The following is a 24,893-nucleotide window of genomic DNA, read 5'->3' on the forward strand; positions in this document are numbered from 1 at the left end:
GATTTTGGGTTGCACTGTAGAGCCCAGTGTCAGAAAGCTGGGTTTGCGTCTGAGATCTTAGGTCTTCCAGCAGGACAATGGCCCCAAACACACGTCAAAAAGCACCCAGAAATGGATAGCAACAAAGCGCTGGAGAGTTCTAAAGTGGCCAGCAATGAGTCCAGACCTAAATCCCACTGAACACCTGTGGAGAGATCTTAAAATTGCTGCTAGGAAAAGGCGTCCTTCCAATAAGCGAGACCTGGAGCAGTTTGCAAAGGAAGAGTGGTCCAAAATTACGGCTGAGAGGTGTAAGAAGCTTATTGATGGTTATAAGAAGTGACTAATTTTCAGTTATTTTTTCCAAAGGACGTGCAACCATATATTAAGTTAAGGGTGCCAAGAATTTTGACCAGCTCATTTTTGGAGTTTTGTGTGACATTATGTCCAACTTGCTTTTTTCCTCCTTTTTTTGTTTTGTTCCAATACACACAAAGGGAATAAACATGTGTATAGCAAAACATGTTAGTGTAATACTATTCTGTGAGAAATACTTTTCTGGAAAAATTTCTGGGGTGCCAACAATTTCGGCTGACTGTACCTACGTTGTGTGATTGTTCTGTTAAAGAGCTTCACCGCATGGACAGGAGTGCTTACTAGAGAAGGTGATGGATGTCTGACTTGGTAAAGTATGACATGTATGTCCTATTCACCCCCCTCACTCTTCCATCAACCAGTCTAGGAAGTCAGTTGTGTGCTCAAAGCACACTGCTATGAACCATGCAGATACCAAACTACTTAAGCGAGGATAAATTATATTTACAAAACAGAATGTTTCATGTTAAAAGGCATGTTATACTTTGAGTATGCTCTGTAATTCTGCACTTCTTCACTATTGAGTTTTTCCCTTGCTAATTTTGAAAAAGATTGGTATGCAAGATATTTGTTTTAAGTCATTAATTTTCTGGCTACCAGTCTTTCTTCATTGGCTAGAAACTGATTTTATGTTATGACATGAGAGTATATCAAAGCAGTTGTTTATATTGCTTAATAAAGAGACATTTCAGTTTCTGGACCTTCTCTAACTGGTCTGCTAAGCATAGAGCAGAGAAGCTCAAAGGCAAGAGAGGTGTAGCACATCTTCACAATATGATAAATTACCCTATTAGTACAGTTCACTAACTTGGCACACAGAGGAAGTCTTATGTGTCCAATCCAAACATTTTTCATGGTAACCTCAACACACATTCTTAAAGCTGAAAAATGCTCTCATCCTAAGGTCGGTCATGTTTTCAGAAATCACTAACAAATGGCTTATTTATTTTTACCAAGGGAGTCTTGATTTATCATAGTGTACTCTCCCAGCTGATTTCAGAGTCTAGTTTTTGCACTATTGCCTTTTCTCCTTTGGTTTGTATTACTCCTACAATTGGCCACCCAGTGTTTCTTGGTAGTAAATAACTTATACTTCTAGTGATGGCAAAAGTTTAAGGATTACACCTACATACAGTATTTAATGACTCTATTAAGAAGTGTTACAGAATATATTATATGACCACAATCCTAACTCAATGAAGATTCAAACTGATTGAACCCATGGTAAACAACATATGGTACTCTGAAGGTATTATCTAAAATAATGATCTCCATTTTTTACTCAATGTTCAAGTGCTCATACAATTCCCTGGAATTGATAAAGATCGTCACAGGCAGATTTTGTGAACGTCTCTCTCGTGCATTCTAAAAGTGGTGCAGCATCCTCCAAATTCATGTACCTGTCTAGAACTTGCACTTGAATTTTGTGCATGCTGCACCACATTTAGAATGCATGTTAGACACTTTCACAAAATTTGCCTGAGCCCATTTCTCTCTCTTTATAGCAAAAGAGAGTTGGTCTTAATTAGCATTACTGTTGCAAGATACAAACTATTAGCTTTTTATATTGAATTTGTTGCATTTCTTTGCGAAACAAATGGTACATTTTAAAACGATCTTAAAATGGGGCACGAGTCACTGTGTTGCTTATGTTTCATGAATTTGGCTTAATACATTAATAAAAGGGATTAATGCCAGAAGCATCTTTATTAAATTGTCCCCATCATGCCTTGCAGTAACATGCATTGTGTTAAGGCAACCCGTTCATTTGAATGGCCTGCCTAATACACCTAAATGCACTAAAAAAGGTGCATGTACTCGTTTTTGTGAAGCAGGACACCACAATGCATGGTAGTGCATTACCCTGTGCTGCAGTACACCGCAATACACATTTTACCATAGAGCAACCTGTGTGAGAACAGCCTAAAGTGCTATCTGAATTTTACGCATAGTAGTTGGATTTCCTAAGGAAAAAAAAAACCTTCTATAGATGGACACAAATATTGCTAGCTTTAAAATGCCATGTTAGCTATAGTCAGTATTTTTCTGGTAATAAAATTGGGTGCCAAATTTTATAGCAGGAGACAATGATTTCTTTTATAAGGGGATTTGTTAAATTATCTCTTAAACTTAGTTTTAACAAGCAGAAATTGTCCACATCTTTTGGTTTATACACATTTAAATCCTATAGGACCAAATACTAACTACCCTGTTTCCCCCGAAAAGAAGACCTAGCGTGATTGTCTTGATGGCTGCAATATAAGCCCTACTCCCCAAATAAGCCCTAGTTAAAGACCTTGTAGATCTTATTTTTGGGGAAACAGGATAGGGCTTATTTGGGGGGGGGGGGGGGTAGGGCTTATATTGCAGCCATTACCGATAGGTCTTATTTTCGGAGAAACAGGGTAGTTACCAGTTTTCAAAATGATTCTTTGTACTTATGAACTCAAGCTTACTTTAACCACTTCGCGCCCAGGCCAATTCTGACATTTCTCTCCTACATTTAAAATTCCAATTTTTTTTGCTAGAAAATTACATAGAACCCCCAAACATTATATATGTTTTTTCAGCAAAGACCCTAGAGAATACAATGGCGCTCGTTGTTTATTTCGCACAGTATTTGCGCAGCAATTTTTCTAATACTTTTTTTTCAGAAAAAAAAACTGTTTCATGCTTAAAAAAAAAAAACAGTAAAGTTAGCCCAATTTTTTTGGCATAATGTGAAAGAGGAGGATACGCAGAGTAAATAGATACCCAACATGTCACGCTTCAAAATTGCACGCCCTCGTGGAATGGCGCCAAACTTTGGTATTTAAAAATCCCCATAGGCGACGCTTTTAATTTTTTTACTGGTTACATGTTTTGGTTTACAGAGGAGGTCTTCAGCTAGAATTATTGCTCTCGCTCTAACGTTCGCGGCGATACCTCACATGTGTGGTTTGAACACCATTTTCATATGTGGGCGGGACTTGCGTATGCGTTCGCTTCTTTGTACGAGCTCACAGGGATTTTCTTTTATTTTTTGTTAATTTTATTTATATTTTTTTAGTTTGACACTTAAAAAAATAAAATAAAAAATGTATGACTTTTATTCCTATTACAAGGAATGTAAACATCCCTTGTAATAGGAATATGGCACGATCGGACATATTTACAGTGAGATATGGGGTCAATAAGACCCCATATCTCACCTCTAGGCTGGGAAGAATAAAAAAAAAAAAAAAAAAAAAGATTCTGGCTTCCTAGCCAGATCGGCGCCGTTAATTTGAATACAGAGGCCGGGCGTGACGTCATAACATCGCGCCCGGCCTCCGAACGATCATAGAGACTCCAGGGACGATCTGGTCCACCGGAAATCTCTATGGTAACTTGCTGGGGCCGGCGGATCCTGTGACCGACTCACCGATGGAAACGGTGAGTCAGTAAGAGCACCGGAGGGCGACGGGGGGTGTCCCCTCCCGCTGCCCGTAAGAACGATCAAGCGGCCGAACAGCCGCTATGATCGTTCTTATGGTGCAGGGAATCAACGGCTGAAAACGGCAATATCTGAATGATGTCTGTGGCCTCGGGCATCATTCAGATATAACCACCGAAAGCCCATGACGTCAATAGACGTAGTATGGGTGCCAAGTGGTTAATGGTCTGTACAATTGTTCTATTTGCAGTTTTGTGAATGAGCATCTTGGATACGGTATGATTCCTATTTGATTTTAAGTAATCAATGCTTTTGAATGAGGCCATATCAAAAGAGCAGTTTTCAGGTAGATTGTTTGGAAGTCTTTACTTAGTAAAAAAAAAAAAAAAAGTTTGAAACATTGATGTGGTTTATTAACACAAGACTTTTACAGGTTAAGTAATCATTAATTAACTGCTATAAACCTTCTGCTGTGTTCTCAATAGACCAGTTAAACTAATGAAACCCAATTTGTTTATCCTAAAGGCACCTATTAAATTTTTAAAACGTATTATGGTATGCTGGCTGTCCAATTAACCTGTAAGCCATGGCAATATGAAACAATAACCTGCTTTAGGAATAAGATTTGGTAGCTAGAGGAATGATTAACATCATTTTGGAAGGGTTTGATTTCATGAACTTTGAACATGAACTTCTATCCAATAAGGTATATTGCTGTGGCCTGTAGCAAGAATTTATCTTTAGCTGAGCTGCCTGCAGTGCAATGCCTTACCACAATTTGCAGTTCATGCATATTGTTTGCACTGCCTTATTACAGATGTTTGTATTTTAATGTTAAAAAAAATCAGGAGTCTATTCCAGTCTTGCTACATACTGGACCTTTTCATATTGACAATGCATATCTTGAGTTTTAGGAACAGAGAGCAATCACTTTCTAGTTATACATATTTCTACTGAATCTATATCTAGTCCTGCATGATAGCTGATGACTTCAGTACCTGCTATTGTACAAAACCTTGGGGCAAGCTCTACTCCTGCTCCAGTGCAGAGATAAATGTGGGGATTACTTTGCATGCTTTTTTGAAAATTACAAGCAAAAATATTAAAGCGGAGCTCCACCCAAAAGTGGAACTTCTGCTCATTTGTCTCCCCTCACCCACTGGTGTCTTTGACAGGTATCCTGTTCCCACTTCCGGGGGAGACTGGGCTGCAGCCCGTGACATCGCCGTGGGGCTCCCTCCTCCTCTCCCTGTCGCCGGCCAGTAGGAGAGAGGAGCAGGGCCTTGAGCATGCGCAGTAGAGTTTCCGGCGTGACCCCGTAAGGCTACCCTGCCTGGTAAACGTACCCGCAATGGTGGTGGCAGCACTTGACAGCTGATGGAAACGTCAGCTGTGGTGATGACATCGCTGAACTCCAGGACAGGTAAGTGTCCTATTGTTAAAAGCCAGCAGCTGCAGTATGTGTAGCTGATGGCTTTTAATTTTTTTTTTTTTTGGGTGGAACACCATTTTAAAGTGAAACTTTACACCCAAAACATTTCCCTGAAATTATTTATCTTGCTGCTATTTGCTCTTTTATGTACAAATTAGGGCTGTTAATGATTAAAAATGTTGTGTTCAATTAATCGCTTTATTTTTTTAGTCGATTAATCAACTAATTTAGATTAATTATAACGCACATACAGATCCAAGTACTTTTAGCTGATCTACTTGCATTGCAACTCTGCATTAGTAAGTGGTAAATGTAGTATACACTATATACAATCACCCGACACTAGTTAGTTTCCACAATCCATGACTTAACTTCACAGTTCACACAAATACGTTTTTAAATTCAAACTGTAGCACTGACGCAAGTCTTTTTTTTCCACAGTAGTGTGACAATCCCTCCACCTTCGGTCTAACTAATCACTCTCACCTTATGGCATGGACCCCTGTGATTGAATTTTTGTGTTCAAACTACTCACATATAGATGATAAAAACACAGCATTTAAAGCCGACAATCGTGTTAGTTCCATAGGGCAGTAGCGGGTGACGTCATGCGTAGCTCCTCCCCGTACGTGTTACGTTCAATCAGAACTACGATGTCACCAGACTCCTTCCCTTAGCAGATGGAGGCACTTGGGGAAGGGGGGAAGAGTCTGGTGACATTGATGTCCATGACGTCACCGGATCTCCGATGGAACTCCCTGAAGACCCGGAAGCCGGCGAAGAGGTGAGTACCGGTCAAAAGAATTTTGATCGATCAAAAAAATTCACGATTAATCTAAGAATTAATCTTTCATTTCCACAGCCCTAGTACAAATACATCTTCTTTAAATGCTCAGTGTAATTTGCTTTCCTAATCACACAGTACAGGACACGTACTTCCTTAAATCATTAAGGCTATCGGATGATGGGATACTGCAAAAAAAAAAGTTTACAGGGACATACCCCCTCTATAACACATCCCAATCCCAGCTAGCCTTAGTTTCTTGTTACTGTACTGGCAATTGATCTCTTCTCTACTGAGAGAAACCTACCTTAAATTGTGTTTGTGTTCCCTCTCTCACTATCTGGATAGTTTATTCCAAGATGATTCATTCATCCTGGTGCATGATGCCAGCCTGGTATGCTTATGGTGAGTGAAGCCAGGAAGGGAATATATACTACTTAGCAGTACATCCTGCTACTGGTGCAGTGAGTACAGGGCGGGAGCCCTTTAAACATTCACCCAGGTTGCCTACTTAGTTTTAATTTTAGAGTATGTAAAGATGACTGTCCACCCTTCTAGATATTCCAGGATGGGCAGGATTAATGACTTTTTGGCAGTCGGCCAAGACAGCCAAAAAAGATGACACCTTAGTTTCTGTTTGATCTACACTTATGAGTTATGATCAGTTATGAGCCCAACCACTTGATGACTTGACAGTTCATTTGAGAGCACAATTACCTGTGACAGTTATCATTTACAGCATGCCTTGAATGCTTTTTGACAAACCGTTAAATCGGTGGGTTAAGTTCCACTTTAGGGCTTTCTTTTTGGTAGTCTTTGAGTCGCTATCTGGCCTAAGACCCGGAACCATGTCTCTTTCCTTACGGATTCCTCTGTCCATAGTCAGCTGGATTTTTTGCCTTCAGCCATATGCTACTGTGTGAATGGGTTGGTAAATACACTTGGGCAAATTTTCAGCATGAGCCTTCTCCCTGTACAGATGCGCATGTTTATCTGGCTCATTGCTAATCAGCAGAACTCCTTTGCAAGAATGTTTTGAAGGAAAATGCTTTATTGGTTCCACCTTGGTCAAGTATATTAAAGTGGAGGCTGCGGACCAATTTGCAGCCAAAGCACCAGGCCCCTATTTGCGATTCGGCACTGCGTCTCTTTAACTGACAATTGCATGGTCGTCCGACGTGGCTCCCAAACAAAATTGGCGTCCTTTTTTCCCACAAATACAGCTTTCTTTTGGTGGTATTTGGTCACCTCTGCGGTTTTTATTTTTTTCGCTATAAACAAAAATAGAGCAACAATTTTGAAAAAAAAACAATATTTTTACAATATATAAAAAAAAATCCTTAGTTTAGGCTGATACATATTCTTCTGTATATTTTTGGTAAAAAAATCGCAATTAGCGATTGATTGGTTTGCGCAAAAGTTATAGCGTTTGCAAAATAGGGAATAGTTTTATAGAATTTTTATTAATTTTTATTAATATTTTTTTTACTACTAATGGCAGGGATCAGTGATTTTTATTGTGACTGCGGCATTATGGCAGACACATCGGACATTTTTGACACATTTTTGGGACCATTGTCATTTATACAGCAATCAGTGCTATTTAAATGCACTGATTCCTGTGTAAATGACACTGGCAGTGAAGGAGTTAACTACTAGGGGGCAGTGTAGGTGTTATGTATGACCTGTATTATGTGTTTTTTTTTATTGTAGGGGGGCGTTGACATCACCGATCATCCTTCCCTATAAAAGGGAACAGACGATCGGTGACAGCCACACTAGGAAGCACGGGGAGAGGTTTGTTTACACAGACCTCTCCTCGTTCTTCAGCTCTGTGACCCGATCGCAGGACACCAGCGGCAATCGGGTCCCGCGGCCACAGTCACGGAGCTCAGGACCAGCTGGCTGCACACTCCCGACCCACGGCTGGGCACTTAAAGAATCACGTACCGCCATGCCATTCTGCCGACGTATATCGGCGGGAGGCGGTCCTTAAGCAGTTAAACAAAATGTGAAAAAAAATTACTTACCAGAAAACCCTGTTGCTAGGCAGTCTTCCTAATCTGCCTCTTCCTATTCCACTGCGCCTCCTCCTCGGTGAGCGGCCCCGTTGCCTTCTGGGACATGTGTGTGTCCCAGAAAACAACAGGGCCATTGACAAAGCGCATGTGCAGTAGGAAATGGGCAGATGGCGGCGCTGACAGCCGTTCCGATGGACGGATCGGCCTCGGGGGGTGGGGGGGCGACATTGCGGGCTCGCTGGACAGGTAAGTGCCCTTATTAAAAGTCAGCAGCTACAGTGTTTGTAGCTGCTGAATTAAAAAAAAAACACATCGCAGCCGGAACGCCCCTTTAAAGAGGGCCCTCGGATTCCTCCTGTATTGTAATTGTACTGTTTGCCGTAATGTTGTAAAGTGCTGCGCAAACTGTTGGCGCTATATAAATGCTGTATAATTTTAATAATCACAAAAGGTGAGGTACGAGTACTGTCCTTTCCCAGAAGAAGGTGGCTCACACCTTTACCATTAGGTCTGCTGCGCCTGAGGTTAGAAGGATTCCCTTCTTCGCATTCAGTCTTCCAGTGCTCAAGCTGAATTATTGTTTACAGCCAGGGAACTGGCCTTTTTAGCCTCTATTTGATCTGCAGTTGCCTAAAACATTTGCACAGTATTGTGTACACTGTACAGGGTAAAAATGATTAAGTGATCATTTAGTATCTGTCTGTGTCCCTATGAACATAATCTCCTGATACAACTGGATTCCTATAGTTTAACAATGTATCCAATTTATTTAGAAAGTAATAAAATCTATTTTCTGTTTTCACTACCCATATATAGTTTTCTATATCTTTTATAAAGGAACTTTTTTGTGATGTATCAGACAAATGCACATTTTGTAAAAGACATCATTTTTTTTTAAACAATATCCGGGTATTCATGTTACAAAACAATGTTTCAAAATGAAAAGGCAGCCATTTTGATCATATAAAATTGAGTTGGGCATTGCTGCCTGACTAATACCGTGGGAGCTTTTTTAACCACTTCAGCCCCCAGAAGATTTGGCTGCTCAATGACCAGAGCATTTTTTAGCGATATGGCGCTTAACTGACCATTGCACGGTCGTGCGAACGCTGTACCTAAACAAAATTGACTTTCTTTTTTTCCCCCACAAATAGAGCTTTCTTTTGGTGGTATTTGATCATCTCTGCATTTTTATTTTTTTTGCGCTATAAACAAAAAAATAGTGACTATTTTGAAAAAAACACAATATTTTGTACTTTTTGCTATAATAAAGATCCCCAATTTTTTGTTTAAAAAAGCTTTTTTTTTTCTCAGTTTAGGCCCATATGTATTCTTATACATATTTTTGGTAATAAAAATCGCAATACGCGTATATTGATTGGTTTGCGCAAAAGTTATTGTGTCTACAAAATAGGGGATAGATTTATGGAATTTTTATTATTATTTTTTTTTTTTTTTTTTAACTAGTAATGGTGGTGATCTGTGATTTTTATCATGACTTTGACATTATGGCAGACGCACGGACACATTTGACACATTTGGGGCGATTGACAATTATACAGTGTTCAGTGCTAGAAAAATGCACAGATTACTGTATAAATGTCACTGGTGGGGAAGGGGTTAACGCGAGGGGGCGATCAAGGGGTTAACGGTGTTCCCTGACTGTGTGTTCTAACTGTAGGGGGAGGGGACTGACTAGAGGGGATGGCAGATCGTGGTTCCTAGCTATTAGCAACTCACGATCAGTGTCTCCTCACAGAACAGAACAAGGATTTGTGTGTTTACAAACACCCACGTCCCTGTTCTGCTTCTCGTGCACCCGTGATTGGTCGTGGTCATCACGGCCGTCGGCCACGAGCATCGGCACTCCCGCAGTGCGTATAATGATGGCAGCTTGTTGGCAATCGGTTAAAGACTGCAGTGATGGGCTAGTCAAGCAGTATTTCTTTAAAGGGGCTGTAAACCCTCCAGGGTTTTCACCTTAATGCATTAACCACTTGCCGACCGCCGCACGACGATGTACGTCGACAGAATGGCACGGGCAGGCATATGGGCGTACCTGTACGTCCCTGCCTTCCCGCAGGTGGGGGGCCCGATCGGGCCCCCCCCCGGTGCCAGCGGCGGTCGGTTTTCGTTCAGAAGCGATCCGGGATGAGGGGGCGGCCATTCATTCATGGCCACCCCCTCTCGATCGCTCCTGACGAATGGAAGTGAGGCGTGACATCACTTCCTCTCCTGTAATGTAAACACAGGAGAGGAAGTGATGTAATCTCTCCTCCGTGTCGGTATTTTTCGTTCCGGCACCGAGGAGAGAGGATCGGTGAGTTGCACCAACACGACACTTCACAGTAGAACATGCCAGGCACACTCACACCCCCCCTTCACCCCCCCAATCACCCCTTTTTGCATTGGTGTCATTTGTGACTGTAATAACTGTTAGGGCAGTTAGGGTTAGCCCTCTTTAGCTCTAGGGTACCCCCCTAACCCCCCCAATAAAGGTTTAACCCCGTGATCACCCCCCGTCGCCAGTGTCACTAAGGCTGGGTTCACATTGCAGCGGTTTATGAGAACGGATGTGATTCGCACCGCACTGCAGTGCAAATCACATCTGATCTCTGTGCGATTCGAGTTCAGCCATACAGATAGTATGGCTGAATTCGCGCCGCACCCGCCGCAAATTCGCACGGGACCCTTTTTTTGGTCCGCAGCAGAATCGGATCGCATGGGTGTTCACACCATGCGATGCGAGTTTGCAGATCGCACTGCGATATGCGAACTGATCTGGGGGTGTCATTAACATTTCACTGACACTCCCAGCATTTCGCATAGGGCAGTGTGAACTGCCGCCGGGAGGCATGCGATGCGGGAACCCGCTGCGGATTCGTGGCGTTCCCGCATCGCTCCAGTGTGAACCCAGCCTAATAAGCGATCATTTTTCTGATCACTGTATTAGTATCACAGGTGACGCTAGTTAGGCAGGTAGGTATTTAGGTTCGCCGCAGCTTTTTATAGCGCCAGGGACCCCCATATACTACCGCATAAAGCCCCCTGATTGCCCCCTAGTAAACCCTTTCACCAGTGATCACCATATAACTGTTACAGGTGACGCTGGTTGGTTAGTTATTTTTTTATAGTTTCAGGGCACCCACCATTTATTACCTAGTCTCACTAGTGTACCCCTAAATTTAGGGGTGTCTACTTTCCAAAATGGGGTCATTTGGGGGGGGGGGGGTTGTGCCATCTTGGCATTTTATGGCCTTCAAAACTGTAATGCCCTTAGAAAGCCTGAAGGCGGTGCTTGGTTTTCGGGGCCCCGTACGCGGCTAGGCTCCCAAAAAGTCCCACATATGTGGTATCCCCGTACTCAGGAGAAGCAGCAGAATTTATTTTGGGGTGTCATTTCACATATGCCCATGGCATGCGTGAGCAATATATCATTTAGTGACAACACATGGCATGTGTGAGCAATATATAATTTAGTGACAACTTTGTTTTTTTGTCATTATTCAATCGCTTGAGGCAAAAAAATAAAATATTCAATGGGCTCAACATGCCACTTATCAATTTCCTTAGGGGGTCTACTTTCCAAAATGGGGTCATTTGGGGGGGTTTTGTACTGCCCTGCCATTTTAGCACCTCAAGAAATGAGATAGGCAGTCGTAAACTAAAAGCTGCGTAAATTCCAGAAAACGTACCTTAGTCTGTAGATGTGACAACTTTTGCGCAAACCAATAAATATACAGTTATTGACTTTTTTTTTACCAAAGACATGTGGCTGAATACATTTTGGCCTAAATGTATGACTAAAATTGAGTTTATTGGATTTTTCTAATAACAAAAAGTAGAAAATATCATTTTATTTCAAAATTTGCGGTCTTTTTACGTTTATATCGCAAAAAATAAAAATCGCAGAGGCAATCAAATACCATCAAAAGAAAGCTCTATTTGTGGGAAGAAAAGGACGCAAATTTTGTTTGGGTACAACATTGCATGACCGCGCAATTACCAGTTAAAGCAGCGCAGTGCCAAATTGTAAAAAGACCTCTGGTCATTGACCAGCAAAATGGTCCGGTCTGAAAGTGGTTAAGTTGAAAAACCTCATGTAATGAAGCAGGCCCCCTTTTACTTACCTGAACCTGGTCTTTCCAGCGACGGGGACGAAAACACCAGCTCCAGCCGGTGTCTTGGGTCCTGATTGGATAGATTGATAGCAGCACAGCCATTGCCTCCCACTGCTGCAATCAAATCCAATGACGCGGGAGCCAGGGGGCCGAGTGCTGCTGCCTGTGTCAATGGACACAGCAGCAGAACAAAGGAGCATGCCCGCACAAGTGCCCCGGGGGAAAGTGGCTCTCCAACGTGGCACTCGAGGAGGAGCCAGGATCATCTGAGGGACCCCAGAAGAGGAGGATCAGGGCCACTCTGCAAAACCAACTGCACAGAGGAGGTAATTATGACATGTTTGTTGTTTTTTGTTTTAAAAAAAACAAATCTTTACATATCATTTACCATTTAAAGTGAGCTTATCTCTAATGGCAGTCTAAAATGTCCGCTCTAGAACAAGTGGGACCTCTGCCGCTGACGAATACATTTATGGTTATTCCCCCAAAACACACTATAAGGAATGTTTATCCATTTTATTCTTTACTTTTATTTGATGTGTAGGTCTTAAAACACCTGGATGAAAGACGCACATTTCAAATATATTTGAAAGGCATATATAGATTACAGTTAGAATGAAATCAGTTAAAGTGGATGTAAACCCGAAAAAACTTTAAGGCTTGTACCTTGTATGGCATAGGATTTCCTGCCATCTGTACCCAGTCTTGCCACGAAGAGTTAATCCAGCTCTGAGCAGTCATCTTTTTTAGTGAGATGAAAATGGACAGACGGAGAAATAGGAGTCTGTTTCCCCCCTTGCTGTGAGTGACAGGTGATTTACATATCTTATGCACAAGCCTGAGACAGACATTCTGTGTGCTTCAGATGTTCTCCTCACTTCTCCAACTCTCCCAGGGTTGGCTGCTCCACACCTCGGCATGATTGGGCATGCTGAAGTCATGTGGGGACCTTTCTGGGTTTTGACTGGATGTTAGTGATCATAGCAGAAGTTAAGTGTAAGAAATACACAGGAGAAAATGCATGTTGACAAGGGGAGTGTAGAGGTAGGCGGGGAGTCTACTGACATCACGACTACACTAACCAAGCTCCAGACAACAGACCCACCCACAGAATCTGCAGTTTTTCAGGTCTTATAACATACAGAGGGGAGACATTTGACAGGTAAGGATAATATGGCAGTAGTTTAAAAAGGATGAGAGTGGGTTTACATCCACTGTAATACTAAATGCTTTTAGGATATGGTGTTTGTTAACCACCCCATGATTTTCATGCTGAGGGGTCTGTTGAGAGATTTATGTGATTTATTATATTATTGATAAAACATTCTACCACTAAATTATGATGTCAAATATTATAACATGCATGTTTGGTGCCTTCCATCTATGGTAAAAAAAAAAATATTACAATTGACAATCATGGGAAACCGTAGTAGAAATGCACAGGAACGGATATGTTCTTTGTTTTCTTCTGTGAGTGTGCAGGTAAGATTCTTATAGGTTTCACAGGATGCTTAGAGTTTATTAGCATGCTCTGTACATCAGCATTGCACTGCATGGTGTAAATTTTGAGGTTGTATAGCTCAAGTGTAGTACCATCTAGCAAGTACATTCCGCACCAGGAATTGTAATTTAAGAGCTTCTTAGCTCACTTTTATTAGAGAGAGTTTTAAACAAAATCGAAGGGTTTCCCTCGCAGTGGGGTGGGTTTCACCAGTAACACAAAACTACATATCCCATCTCTTGGCTCTTTTTAGCAAAGAAATAGACAATCATCCTACTGGCTTATACATACAGACATGCCGCTCAGGACTTCCACTTCAGGCCCACATCCGCCTTCCACAGACCTTGCTGCTTTAACTCTCAATCTTGGGTCTCTGGCTTTCCCAGTGCAAAGATGCACTCTCTGGCTTTACCCTTGCACTCCTGGGGGTGGGGGGAGAAGGAACCAGAACCATAGTCATGACACTATTAATAGCCTAGCACACACCTGATCAGTCAGTGCGCTGGTGGTTCTGACAACCTGGGCCCTGGATTGGAGGTTTCATCCCCCCAATCTGGTTCTCTAGAAAAATCCACCTGGAGCCTGAAGATTTTGTAAAAACTGAGAAAACTGAAAAACCAGTTTCCGCTCAATTAGGCAAACCACCTGGAGCCCCTCAACCTACCTGGTTGAGAATCCTGGATTAATATCACCCTGGTGGGGCATTTGCTCTGCCCCCAAAATCTGGAGGTACCTGGAAGTCGTACTGAAGTTTTTCAATTAGAATAGTATTTTTGTATGGCATTTCTATTTTATGATTTGCAATCCTATAACAGAAAACATGAAGCAATGTTTTTTTCCTTTAATAGAGAAGTGTCTGATTACAATGTGTTCAAATGTTTGCCTTTTTCTTACAGATTTGCAGATTACAACGCCATCTATCAGGAGGAGAATATTATCAGGATTTCTTGTCCAGCATGCCACCCCTGTTTATATCTCCAAGCAGTGATCCTCCAACTGACAAGCTCTCTGAAGTGGTGCAGCTTTGTGGAGGAAAAGTGTGCAAAACACTACGCCAGGCCAAGATCTGTATTGGAGCATTTATGGGGAAAAAGCCTGCAGACATGATTAATGTTTCTGAAAAATGGCTCTTTGGTAAGAGATTTTTTTTTTTTTCAAAATGTAAACATGTACATATAGGAAAACTGCCTTTTCATTTAAAACAGTCATTTTTAGGACTATATAAGAGTGATGGCAGAGAGAGAACAAGTGGTCCATCAAGTCTGTCCCATTTTTCAAAACTCCTTTTTAGATTCTTTCGTCCCAAACATGCTTGAACCGCCTTACTGTTGATTGACTCACTACCGCTGCTAGAAGTGTATTCCAAGCATCAACTACTATTTTAGTAAAATATTTTCCAAGGTCAATAAAACTCAACATGTTTCAATGCATACATTGTTCCCTCTTCAGTATATGACACATACAAGCTGCATACACTGATTTAAATTGTTGGTTTACCTACCTCTTAGATGCACTCTGCCATTGTTTTTCAGTATACATTCCTTTGTGAGAATTTTATGCTGGATCACCAAGCTCCCCCTTACTAGTGTGAGGCATTAGACTGTAGATTGTTTTTGTAAGTGAGGTTTCCAGAACTGGACACAGTTTTCTAAAAGAGGTCTAAGAAGATTATCTATATAGAGGAATCGGGAGTCCATTTCCTCCTGTTTGTGATCCCTCTAGTTTTACATACCAGTATTATTTCTGTTTTTCCCACTGCCTGGCCATACTGTTAAATTATTTTGCAGTCATTTGAAATAAGTACCCCCAAATATTTTGCCCATACAAACAATACTCCATAATGACAATGTGAAAGAATTTTGTTTGAAATATTTGCATAATTATTAAAAATAAAAAATGAAAAAAATAACATGTACATAAGTATTCACAGCCTTTGAAATCACATTCAAAATCTCAGGTGCTTCCTGTTTCCACTGATCATCCTTGAGATGTTTCTACAATTTGATTGGAGTCCACCTGTGGTAAATATAGTTGAGTGGACATGATTTGGAAAGGTATACACCTGTCTGTAAAAGGTCCCACAGTTAACAGTGTATGTCAGATCACAAATCAAGCCATGAAGTGCAGGGAATCATCTGTAGCCCTCTGAAACTGGATTGGATCTGTGGAAGGGTACAGAAACAATTCTGCAGCATTGAATGTCCCAATGAGCACAGTGGCCTCCATCACCCGTAAATGGAAGAAGTTTGGAACCACCAGGACTTTTTCTAGTGCGCACCACCCAAACAAACTGAGCAATCGGGGGAGAAAGTCCTTAGGGAGGTGACCAAGAACCCGATGGTCACTCTGACAGAGCTCAAGCATTTCTCTGTGGAGAGAGGAGAACTTTACAGAAGAACAACCATCTCTGCAGAACTACACCGATCAGGCCTGTATGGTAAAGTGTCCAGACAGAAGTCATTCCTCAGTATAAGGCACATTAAAGCCCTCCTGGAGGTTGCCAAAAGGCACCTGAAGGACTCAGACCATGAGAAACAAAATTCTCTGGTCTAATGAAACAAAGATTATACTCTTTAGCCTGAATGGCAAGCATCATGTCTGGAGGAAACCAGGCACTGCTCATCACCTAGCCAAAACCATCCCTACAGGGAAGCATGGTGGTGGCAGCATCATGCTGTGGGGATGTTTTTCAGCGTCAGGAACTGGGAGACTAGTCAGGATCGAGGGAAAGATGAATGCAGCAATGTACAGAGACATCCTTGATGAAAACCTGCTTCAGAGCGTTCTAGACCTCAGACTTGGGCAAAGGTTCATCTTCCAACAGGACAGCGACCCTGAGCACGCAGCCAAGATAACAAAGGAGTGGCTATGGGACCACTCTGTGAATGTCTTTGAGTGGCCCAGCCAGAGCCCAGACTTGAACCCGATTGAACATCTCTGGAGAGATCTGAAAATGTCTGTGCACTAACGCTCCCTATCCAACCTGAAGGAACTTGATAGGTCCTGCATAGAAGAATGGGAGAAACTGCCCAACAATAGGTGTGCCAAGCTTGTAGTATCATACTCAAAAATACTTGAGGCTGTACTTGGTGGCAAATGTGCTTAACCACTTGCCAACCAACCGCCGTATAACATTTTACGGCGGCAGGTCGGCTTGTTCCCACAAATCGCCATAGGTATACGGTGGCTCCTGTAAGGAGCCCTAGCGGGTGCACGCCCGCCATACAGCGGGGGACCCAATGCGCATGACCAGCGGTTGCCATGTCTTTTTTCCTCTCTGCAAGGAAGAGAGGGATACAATTTATCTCTCCCCTCCATTCATAGAGAGAAACACAGGGATGGGCTTCACAGTGACTGATCAATGTGATAGCCAATCAGAGGCTATAATAGCAATCAAGTGACCCAGAATCGGGAGCTCTAGGTCCTGGTCATTAGTTCGGGACCTCGAGCTGCCGCTGAGACCCTGAGATGTGGGGCGCTCCCAGCACAAAGACAGATATGCATATATATGGCCCCATGGAAAAAAGCCCAATCCATTGAGGCTGCATATATGTATGTTATGTCAATGTGAAGAGATTAAGCTTTAACCACGTCAGTTCCTCCACTACCTCTGTCCCCAGAAATATTATCCCCCAAATTGTTTTTGTTAGACTGAACCAAGTAATTCTTTAAAAAAAAAGACAAAATAACATGTGACATCAAATATTTACAGAAAAGTAAAAATATAGTATCTTAAGGACATGTACAATATATGAGAGTACAGAAAAAAGAAAAAACGACTATATAACAATATGATGTTAAAGATTGCCTTGAAAGGAGATAGGAGCAGTCCATAGGACATATATACTGACCAAAACATAAAGAAGTCTTAACAGGTAGGCCCAAAAGCCAATCCTGGGCTAGAAAAGACAGTAAAAGTGCTGGGTTAACCAATAGGTGACCTCACCTACGGTTGCAAGACATTTTGTATTTTGAGGTTTGTATGTCTAGTGCACTTCTAAATATTATATAAAACCAAACATCAGAAAGAAGAAAACATTGTTAACACTTTAAGAAAAAAGAGAGGAGAAAGAAGAGCAGGCACGTACCTTGATTCTTGCAATTAGCACAGTCGCTCACACAAATTCTACCACTGTGCAATAGGGGAAGTAGCAGCAAAAAAAGGGGGAAAGGTGGGGGGGGGAATAGGAGATGGTCATTTTTATCTTACTGCTGCTGGAACTGAATACACTCTCTAATGGAGGTTTCTGCCAATTCCAACAAAGCCAAGTCCAAACTAGAAGAAACTTGCAATGAATCGGAAACGTGGCCCAGCCATAATGCCCAGATGCTGTTGAAGTGTTTGTGGGTACCTTTGCAAATTGCTATTCAGTCCTCCGCATCCCTGATCTCATTCACCTTGCGTATCTACTCTTCCTGGCTAGGAATATGCGCATGGTTCCAATAAATTGGGAGCAATTGTTTGGCAGCATTCAAAAGGTTAGGCAAAATGCTTCTCTTTTACTGACTAATCAGTAAATAAAAAGGGATATGGAAGAGAAAGTGAACCAGGGATAGGGGGATATCTAAGCCGATGATGTCCTTTATCTTAGCTTTGATATTAACCCAAAAGTTTACTATCACAGTGCTTTCCCACCACAGATGTAGTAGCATACCTCAATGGCCGAAACCTCTCCAGCATAGGTCAGCGGTAGGGGAATATATTCGCAACAGGTCAGCTGGCACCCAGTACCAGCTTAAAAGAATCTTATAATTTTGTCTCTTGCTTTTTGGAGTCAAGGGAGCTAGAATGGGTAAGCTGTTACAGGTAAGTCAGCATAGCCATGGAGACATCAAGCCCTAAGTCTCATTCTCAAGCCCAGATATATTCAGGCTTGGCAGTAGAAGTAGCAGCTGATATAGGTCGGAAGCCATATAAGGTATAGGCTCTCCAGCTATAAGAGACATTCAAAAGGTGTAAGAGAGGCTACATCTCTAATAGAACAGCTATGTACCTCAAAAAAGTGGTGGAGTTGTCTATCTCCAGAAGTCCATAGGGAAACTGCCATGTCGGGCCTTCAAAGTCTCGAAGGCCAACAGCTTACTATTCTCCATGAGCTTACCACAACTGGCGTTGCCATCATCCACCCACGGTCCAAAGAAGGCAATTTGTTCTCTCGGAGGAACCCCCTCCAATGGGGACACAGAAGGGGCCAGGTCCAGCAATGGATTAATGTGATCCCAAACTCTGAGTGTAAGTCGTTAAGGGACAAGTGCTGTCTGACAACCACGGGCATCTGAAGACCCTTGGAAGGATATTCATTTTTTGTTTACCCTCCCCAACCAAGTAAAAGCTGTCTTAGTCCATGATGAAAAGTCCTACCTAACTGTGGCCAATAGTGGGGGATTACAGGGGGATAACAGGGATCTACACCCATATAGGTATGGCATGAAAGAGATGAAGCGGGCATCTACCTGGATGCCATTAAAGAGGGGAGGCTATTATAAATTGCCCAAGGGCTCCATTCTAAGGCCAGAACAACAAGTCTAGGGCACATTTAACATAAACAGTGCCAACATAATGTTAAGTCAAACTTGAGCCTGGCCTGCCGTGTCCAGCCTTACACACCATTATGAACAGGCCCAGATGGACATGGGCTGAGATGTTCTCACGAGAGGAAGAAGTTCTCATTGGGAGTTAGTAGCACCTCAGAACAAGGAGAAAAGGCTGCATGGATATGGTCCGTCAGTCTTGGGGAGTAGATGGGCCAGGGGAGGAACCAGATGCCAGATGCTGAAGACACCTATTACGACCTTTGTGTCTGGTGGGCAGCCAGGGTTGAGGGAGCGGGATAGTGGGGATGTCCAACGATCCTCTCCAATCCAGGAAATTAACTGGATGCAATTCATGCACGGACAGAAAGTGCAGAAAGTCATGTTTGGTGCGCAGTGTAACCTGCTGGTCATCCTTGGTCACCTGCAGGTTAAAGGGAAACTCCTGGTGGTAGGTGAGGCCCACCCCCTTAAAATCAAAATATGGTTTTCTGTGCATTTTTTGCACAATGCTGTCTTTAAGAGTGTATTTATCTAATTTGAAAAAAATATCTCTAAGATTGTCCTCATCTTCAGAGGGAAGTCTGAGTGCCCTATGGGCCCAATTAATTTCAATAGGAACAGTGTCGGGCAACTCCAGTATCTCCCTGAATATACCGACCAGAGTAGGGATGATATCTCTAGGAGCCCTGGCTTCTGGCAGGCCGCGGATGCGGATATTTGCTTGCTGGCTGCGGTTTTCAAAATCATCCAACTAACATGGCAAAGTCTCAATTTTCTGATCCAGTGCTGCACATCTGTCCTGAAGTAAAGAAACCGTGGGAAGTACCTCATCAAATCTCTGCTCTAGTGTATCTAACCTGTTCCCCAGCTGTGTGGTATCAAATTTGATCTGTGTAATGTCCTGTTTCTCTACACTATTACCAAACCGCTCCAGTTCCTCTTGGGTAGGGAGAGACCAAATATGGCGCTTGATATCCCCATCCCCTAGGAGATCTACCATGTTGAAGCCCATGTCATGTGGAGCCTGGGGAGGCTGGATGGGCAGTGTCACTCAACGACCTCAGGGGCGTTATCGGGGATGTTGCAACCTGTGGGAGCTGGGTCATGTGGTGGTGCAAGGCCTCCTGCTCCAACGCCGTCTTGGTGTTCCCATTCCCTGTCCAGCGGGTTCCGGAAAAGATTGCCTTCTGCTGTCCCTGCTGGGAGTGATCGGCCCTCAGTGGCTGGGAGGAGATCCGCCGATGCTGTGGCATTGTAGGAGCTCACAGAGGTTGAAATCTCCCTTATATGCTGCTGAAAAGCTGCGGTGGACACTGAGCTGAGGAGTCACATGTCCTCCACAGTTAGGACATGCCCTCTCTAAGTAATCAAGTAATTCTTTAAATTATTTTTTTACAACAAGGTCCCCCTTATTGTTCCACAAAGAGAGGCAAGGGACAACAGTACTAGAGCCATAAATGCTATCCACTGGGCATTTAGGAAATACCCATCATGTTGTTCTTGGCTAATGCCAAGAAGGCTATTGATTGAGTGGATTGGGCCTTCATGAAGGCAGTAATTGAATTTCCTGGCCTGGGTGAGAATTTTCTCAAATAGATAGAAGCTATATACTCTTGCCCAATGGCAACAACTTAAATAAACAGTTCTCTGTCTGAACCTCTTGAGCTTTCCAGGCAGGGATGCCCGTTGTCCCCACTTATTTTTATATTATCTCTAGAATACCTCTTGTGCCAGATCAGAACCATACAAAATCAGAGGAGCATAAAGTGGCAGTGTATGCCGATGGTTGTTTATTTTATTTTATCACTCAGCCCTTCTCTCTTCCTAGTTTACTGACAGAAATTTAAACTTAAAGTGGTTGTAAACCCTTTACAACCACTTTAAACTACAGGCATGCCTATAATTAGACTTGCCTGTAGCTGCACTGGATATCTCCTAAACCTGTACAGTTTAGGAGATATCCCTATATTTGCATGTGTGGACGTCATGCGGCACATGCGCACTTAAGCCAACTGAAGCAATGGCAGTACGTGCCGTTGCTTCAGTTGCACTGTGCTGTTCGCGACGGCTCCCGCGCGCATGAGTGAAGTCATCGTGGCTCCGGCCAATCGCAGCGCCAGAGCCGTGTTACCTGGAAGCAAGCCCCAGGGGACATGTCGGTGGCCTGAGAGGGAGATTAGGATGGCTGCGGGTATTCGTTCTCGGGTAAGTAATTCATAATGAGCTAGTATGCTATGCATACTAGCTCATTATGCCTTTATCTTGCAGGGTGTGTTTTTATTTTTACAGGAGGGTTTACTTCCTCTTTAAGCCCCCATATACACTGTCAGATTTTCTGCAGATTTTTTTCCTTCAGATTTGCCAAAACCATATAATGTGAGGTCAAACATTAGGAGTTTCAATTTGTATTCAATCAGGCAGGTACTTGCACTACATGGTTTTGGTAAATTTGAAGACAAAAATCAGCAGAAAATCTGATATTGTGTATGGGGCTTGATAGTATGGTCTCCAATTTTAAAACAAACCTGCAAAAATCTGAAACCATAAAAGCCCTTTCACACCAAGCCGCCCCGGGCGTCAGTGGTAAAGGGGCGCTATTTTTAACGGAGCTATTCGGCCGCTAGTGGGGCAGATTTAACCCCTGCTAGCGGCTGAAAAGAGGCTACATCTGCCCGCAAAACACCACTGGTATTGCAGCGCTGCCCCACTAATTTCAATGGGGAGCAGCAGTGGAGGAATGGTGAGTTCACCACTCCAAAGAAGCTGGTGGCAGGACTTTTTCTGACGCCCTGCCAGAGCACCGCTCCAGTGTGAAAGCCCTATACAGGCGCTATTTTTAGCGTTGTAGCGCCTGAAAAACGTCGGCAGTGTGAAAAGGGTCTAAATGTTCATTTAGGTTGGCGGACCCTGAAGTGCCTCAAATACTTAGGAATCTTTCTTACACCTGCCATTGGAGATGTTTTTTGTGTGCCCCTGTTTTTAGCTCAGGTAAACGGGACCTAACTAGTTGGTACACAAGCTTGCTTTCCTGGTTTGGGATGAACAGTGCACTCAAGATGAATGTGCTTACCTGGCTTCTGTACCTCGTCCACACCCTTCCAATATGAATCCAAGAATCATTTCTTAAACAAATCAAGAGTGAGTTTAGGAGATTCCTTTGATCTGCTAGAGCTCACAGGATTCATCAACAACTTTTGACCAGACCTAAATCTTTGGGTGGCATACGTGTACCAGATGTGTACAGATATAACAGAGTGGTGCATATGGCTCTGATTTTAAATTTGCACAACCCTAAGTCTGGTAAATGGTGGGTACAATCAGAACAATTCCCGGACTGTTTGTTGAGAGGTCTTCCGTGGCTCCACTAAGACTTACCCCCATTGTTGGATGGTTATACATATGATGAGGTAACATTAACACTGATCAGGATTAATAAACAATTAACCTTGTCTGACTTGGCTCCCTCAGGTCTGACCCCAGTAATTAGCTCCCTGGGACTACAAGACAAGTCCTTTCTAACTTTCAGGAGGGACAATTTCACATATGACATTTCTGGAGTGAGAGGCAATAGCGATCATTGTCAGAAATTTAAACTGTTTGAGCCCCCTCTTCATTCATGGAAAGAGATGCAATTATGTTACTACTTGACTCACAATGAGGGAAAAGTGATCTCTCTCCCAACCTCTACAGGGCTTGAAAAAAAGGAGGTGATTCCACTTGGCCTTTTACAGTCTTACTGCATACTAACACCCCCACTTCAAAAATACCTGGCTAAATGGAAACAAGACCTACACACTTCCTTCACTGATCAACAAAAGGATAGAATAATACAAATGATCTATAGGTCACCCGTATCATGTAAAATCCAAGAGACCGCATATAAGATGCCAGACCGAGTTCCCACAACCTTAAATAAATTATTCTCACAAAGTTCCTCATTGTGTTGGAGATGACTGGAAGAGGAGGGTTCCATGGTGCATGTTTTCTGGTCCTGTGCAGGTCTCAACAACTTCTGGACACAAGTTAAACACTGAATATAAAAATTAACAGATGTTCAAATGCCAGATGTCGCTGCTGCATTTCTGCTCCATTTAACTTATATGTCGTTGAAGAGCTATACGCTTTCTCTACTGAAAGCATTTGATTATTATTTTGGAAACAAACTGTGGCTCCCCCCATCAGTCTATGGTTCACTAAGAATAATGAAATCAAACTGATGGAAGAACTCATGTCATCGGCAAATCATAGGGAAGATTGTTTTGGTGTGATTCCTCTTAACTGAGTTTACCTGCTCACCTGAATATCGATAGATCCTGGGTTCCTAGATTTTATGTTATATTATGAATATCCATGGATTACGTTTTTGAGCTTAACCAGCATTGGCCATTATTACCAGGTCCTTATGTGAGCTGGATATTTGTTATCTAGCAAACTGGATTGTTCCTGTATGACCTAAAAACAGAAAATCGTTTTTTTTTTTTTTTTTTTTTTTAAAAGGCCCCTTTGATATATACAGTGAGTATTGTGCCCAGTTTTCATTTTTATGATCTCATGGTATTTTTTCTAACGTCACTGATGTAGCTAAAAAAGATTTTCTAGCTTTTCTTTAGGATTAGCCAATCCCTCCTCTTTACAGTATCTCACAAAAGTGAGCACACCTCTTACATTTTTTGTAAATATTTTATTATATAATAATAATAAATATTTTATTATATCTTTTCATGTTAAAACACTGAAGAAATAACACTTTGCTACAGTGTAAAGTAGTGAGTATACATTTGTAAATTTGCTGTCCCCTCAAAATAACTCAACACACAGCCATTAATGTCTAAACCACTGGCAACAAAAGTGAAAATGTCAAAATTGGGCCCAAAGTGTCAATATTTTGTGTGGCCACCATTATTTTCCAGTACTGCCTTAAACCTCTTGGGCATGGAGTTCACCAGAGCTTCACAGGTTGCCACTGGAGTCTTCTTCCACTCCTCCATGATGACATCACGGAGCTGGTGGATGTTTGAGACTTTGCTCCCCTCCATATTCCATTTGAGGATGCCCACAGATGCTCAATAGGGTTTAGCTCTGGAGACATGCTTTGGCCGGTCCATGAACTTTACCCTCAGCTTTTTTAGCAAGGCAACGGTCGTCTTGGAGGTGTGTTTGAGATCATTATCATGTTGGAATACTGCCCTGCGGCCCAGTCTCCAAAGGGAGGGGATCATGCTCTGCTTCAGTATGTCAAAGTACATGTTGGCATTCATGGTTCCCTCAATGAACTGTAGCCCTCCAGTGACGGCAACACTCATGCAGCCCCAGACCATGACACTCCCACCACCATGCTTGATTGTAGGCAAGACACACTTGTCTTTGTTCTCACCTGGTTTCTGCCACACATGCTTGACACTACTTGAACAAAATAAGTTTATCTTGGTCTCATCAGACCATAGGACATGGTTCCAGTAATCCATGTCCTTAGTCTGCTTGTCTTCAGCAAACTGCAGGCTTTCTTGTGCATCATCTTTAGAAGAGGCTTCCTTCTGGGATGACGGCCATGCAGACCAATTTGATGCAGTGTGTAGCGTATGGTCTGAGCACTGACGGGCTGACCCCCCACCCCTTCAACCTCCTGCAGCAATGCTGGCAGCACTCGTATGTCCATGGCAAGGCCTGTTCTAAATGGAACCTGTTCTGTTAAACCAATGTATGGTCTTAGCCACCGTGCTGCAGCTCAGT

The 24,893-nt window shown here is 42.6% G+C and overlaps 1 protein-coding gene across 2 annotated transcripts in view; it reads left to right on the plus strand.

The window, feature by feature from the left end:
• Positions 1-24,893, plus strand: part of MCPH1 (microcephalin 1) — a 527,088-nt gene that overhangs the window by 485,392 nt on the left and 16,803 nt on the right. For both annotated transcript variants that reach the window (XM_077487779.1, XM_077487778.1), the window contains exon 13: positions 14,525-14,762. In XM_077487779.1, coding sequence (XP_077343905.1) covers positions 14,525-14,762 — 238 coding nt within the window. The remainder of the gene's footprint in view (positions 1-14,524; positions 14,763-24,893) is intronic.

Source organism: Lithobates pipiens, unplaced genomic scaffold (genome assembly GCF_037356315.1).
Source record: "Lithobates pipiens isolate NorthernLeopardFrog02 unplaced genomic scaffold, aLitPip1_a1.2 Scaffold_18, whole genome shotgun sequence".
Lineage (NCBI taxonomy): Eukaryota > Metazoa > Chordata > Amphibia > Anura > Ranidae > Lithobates > Lithobates pipiens.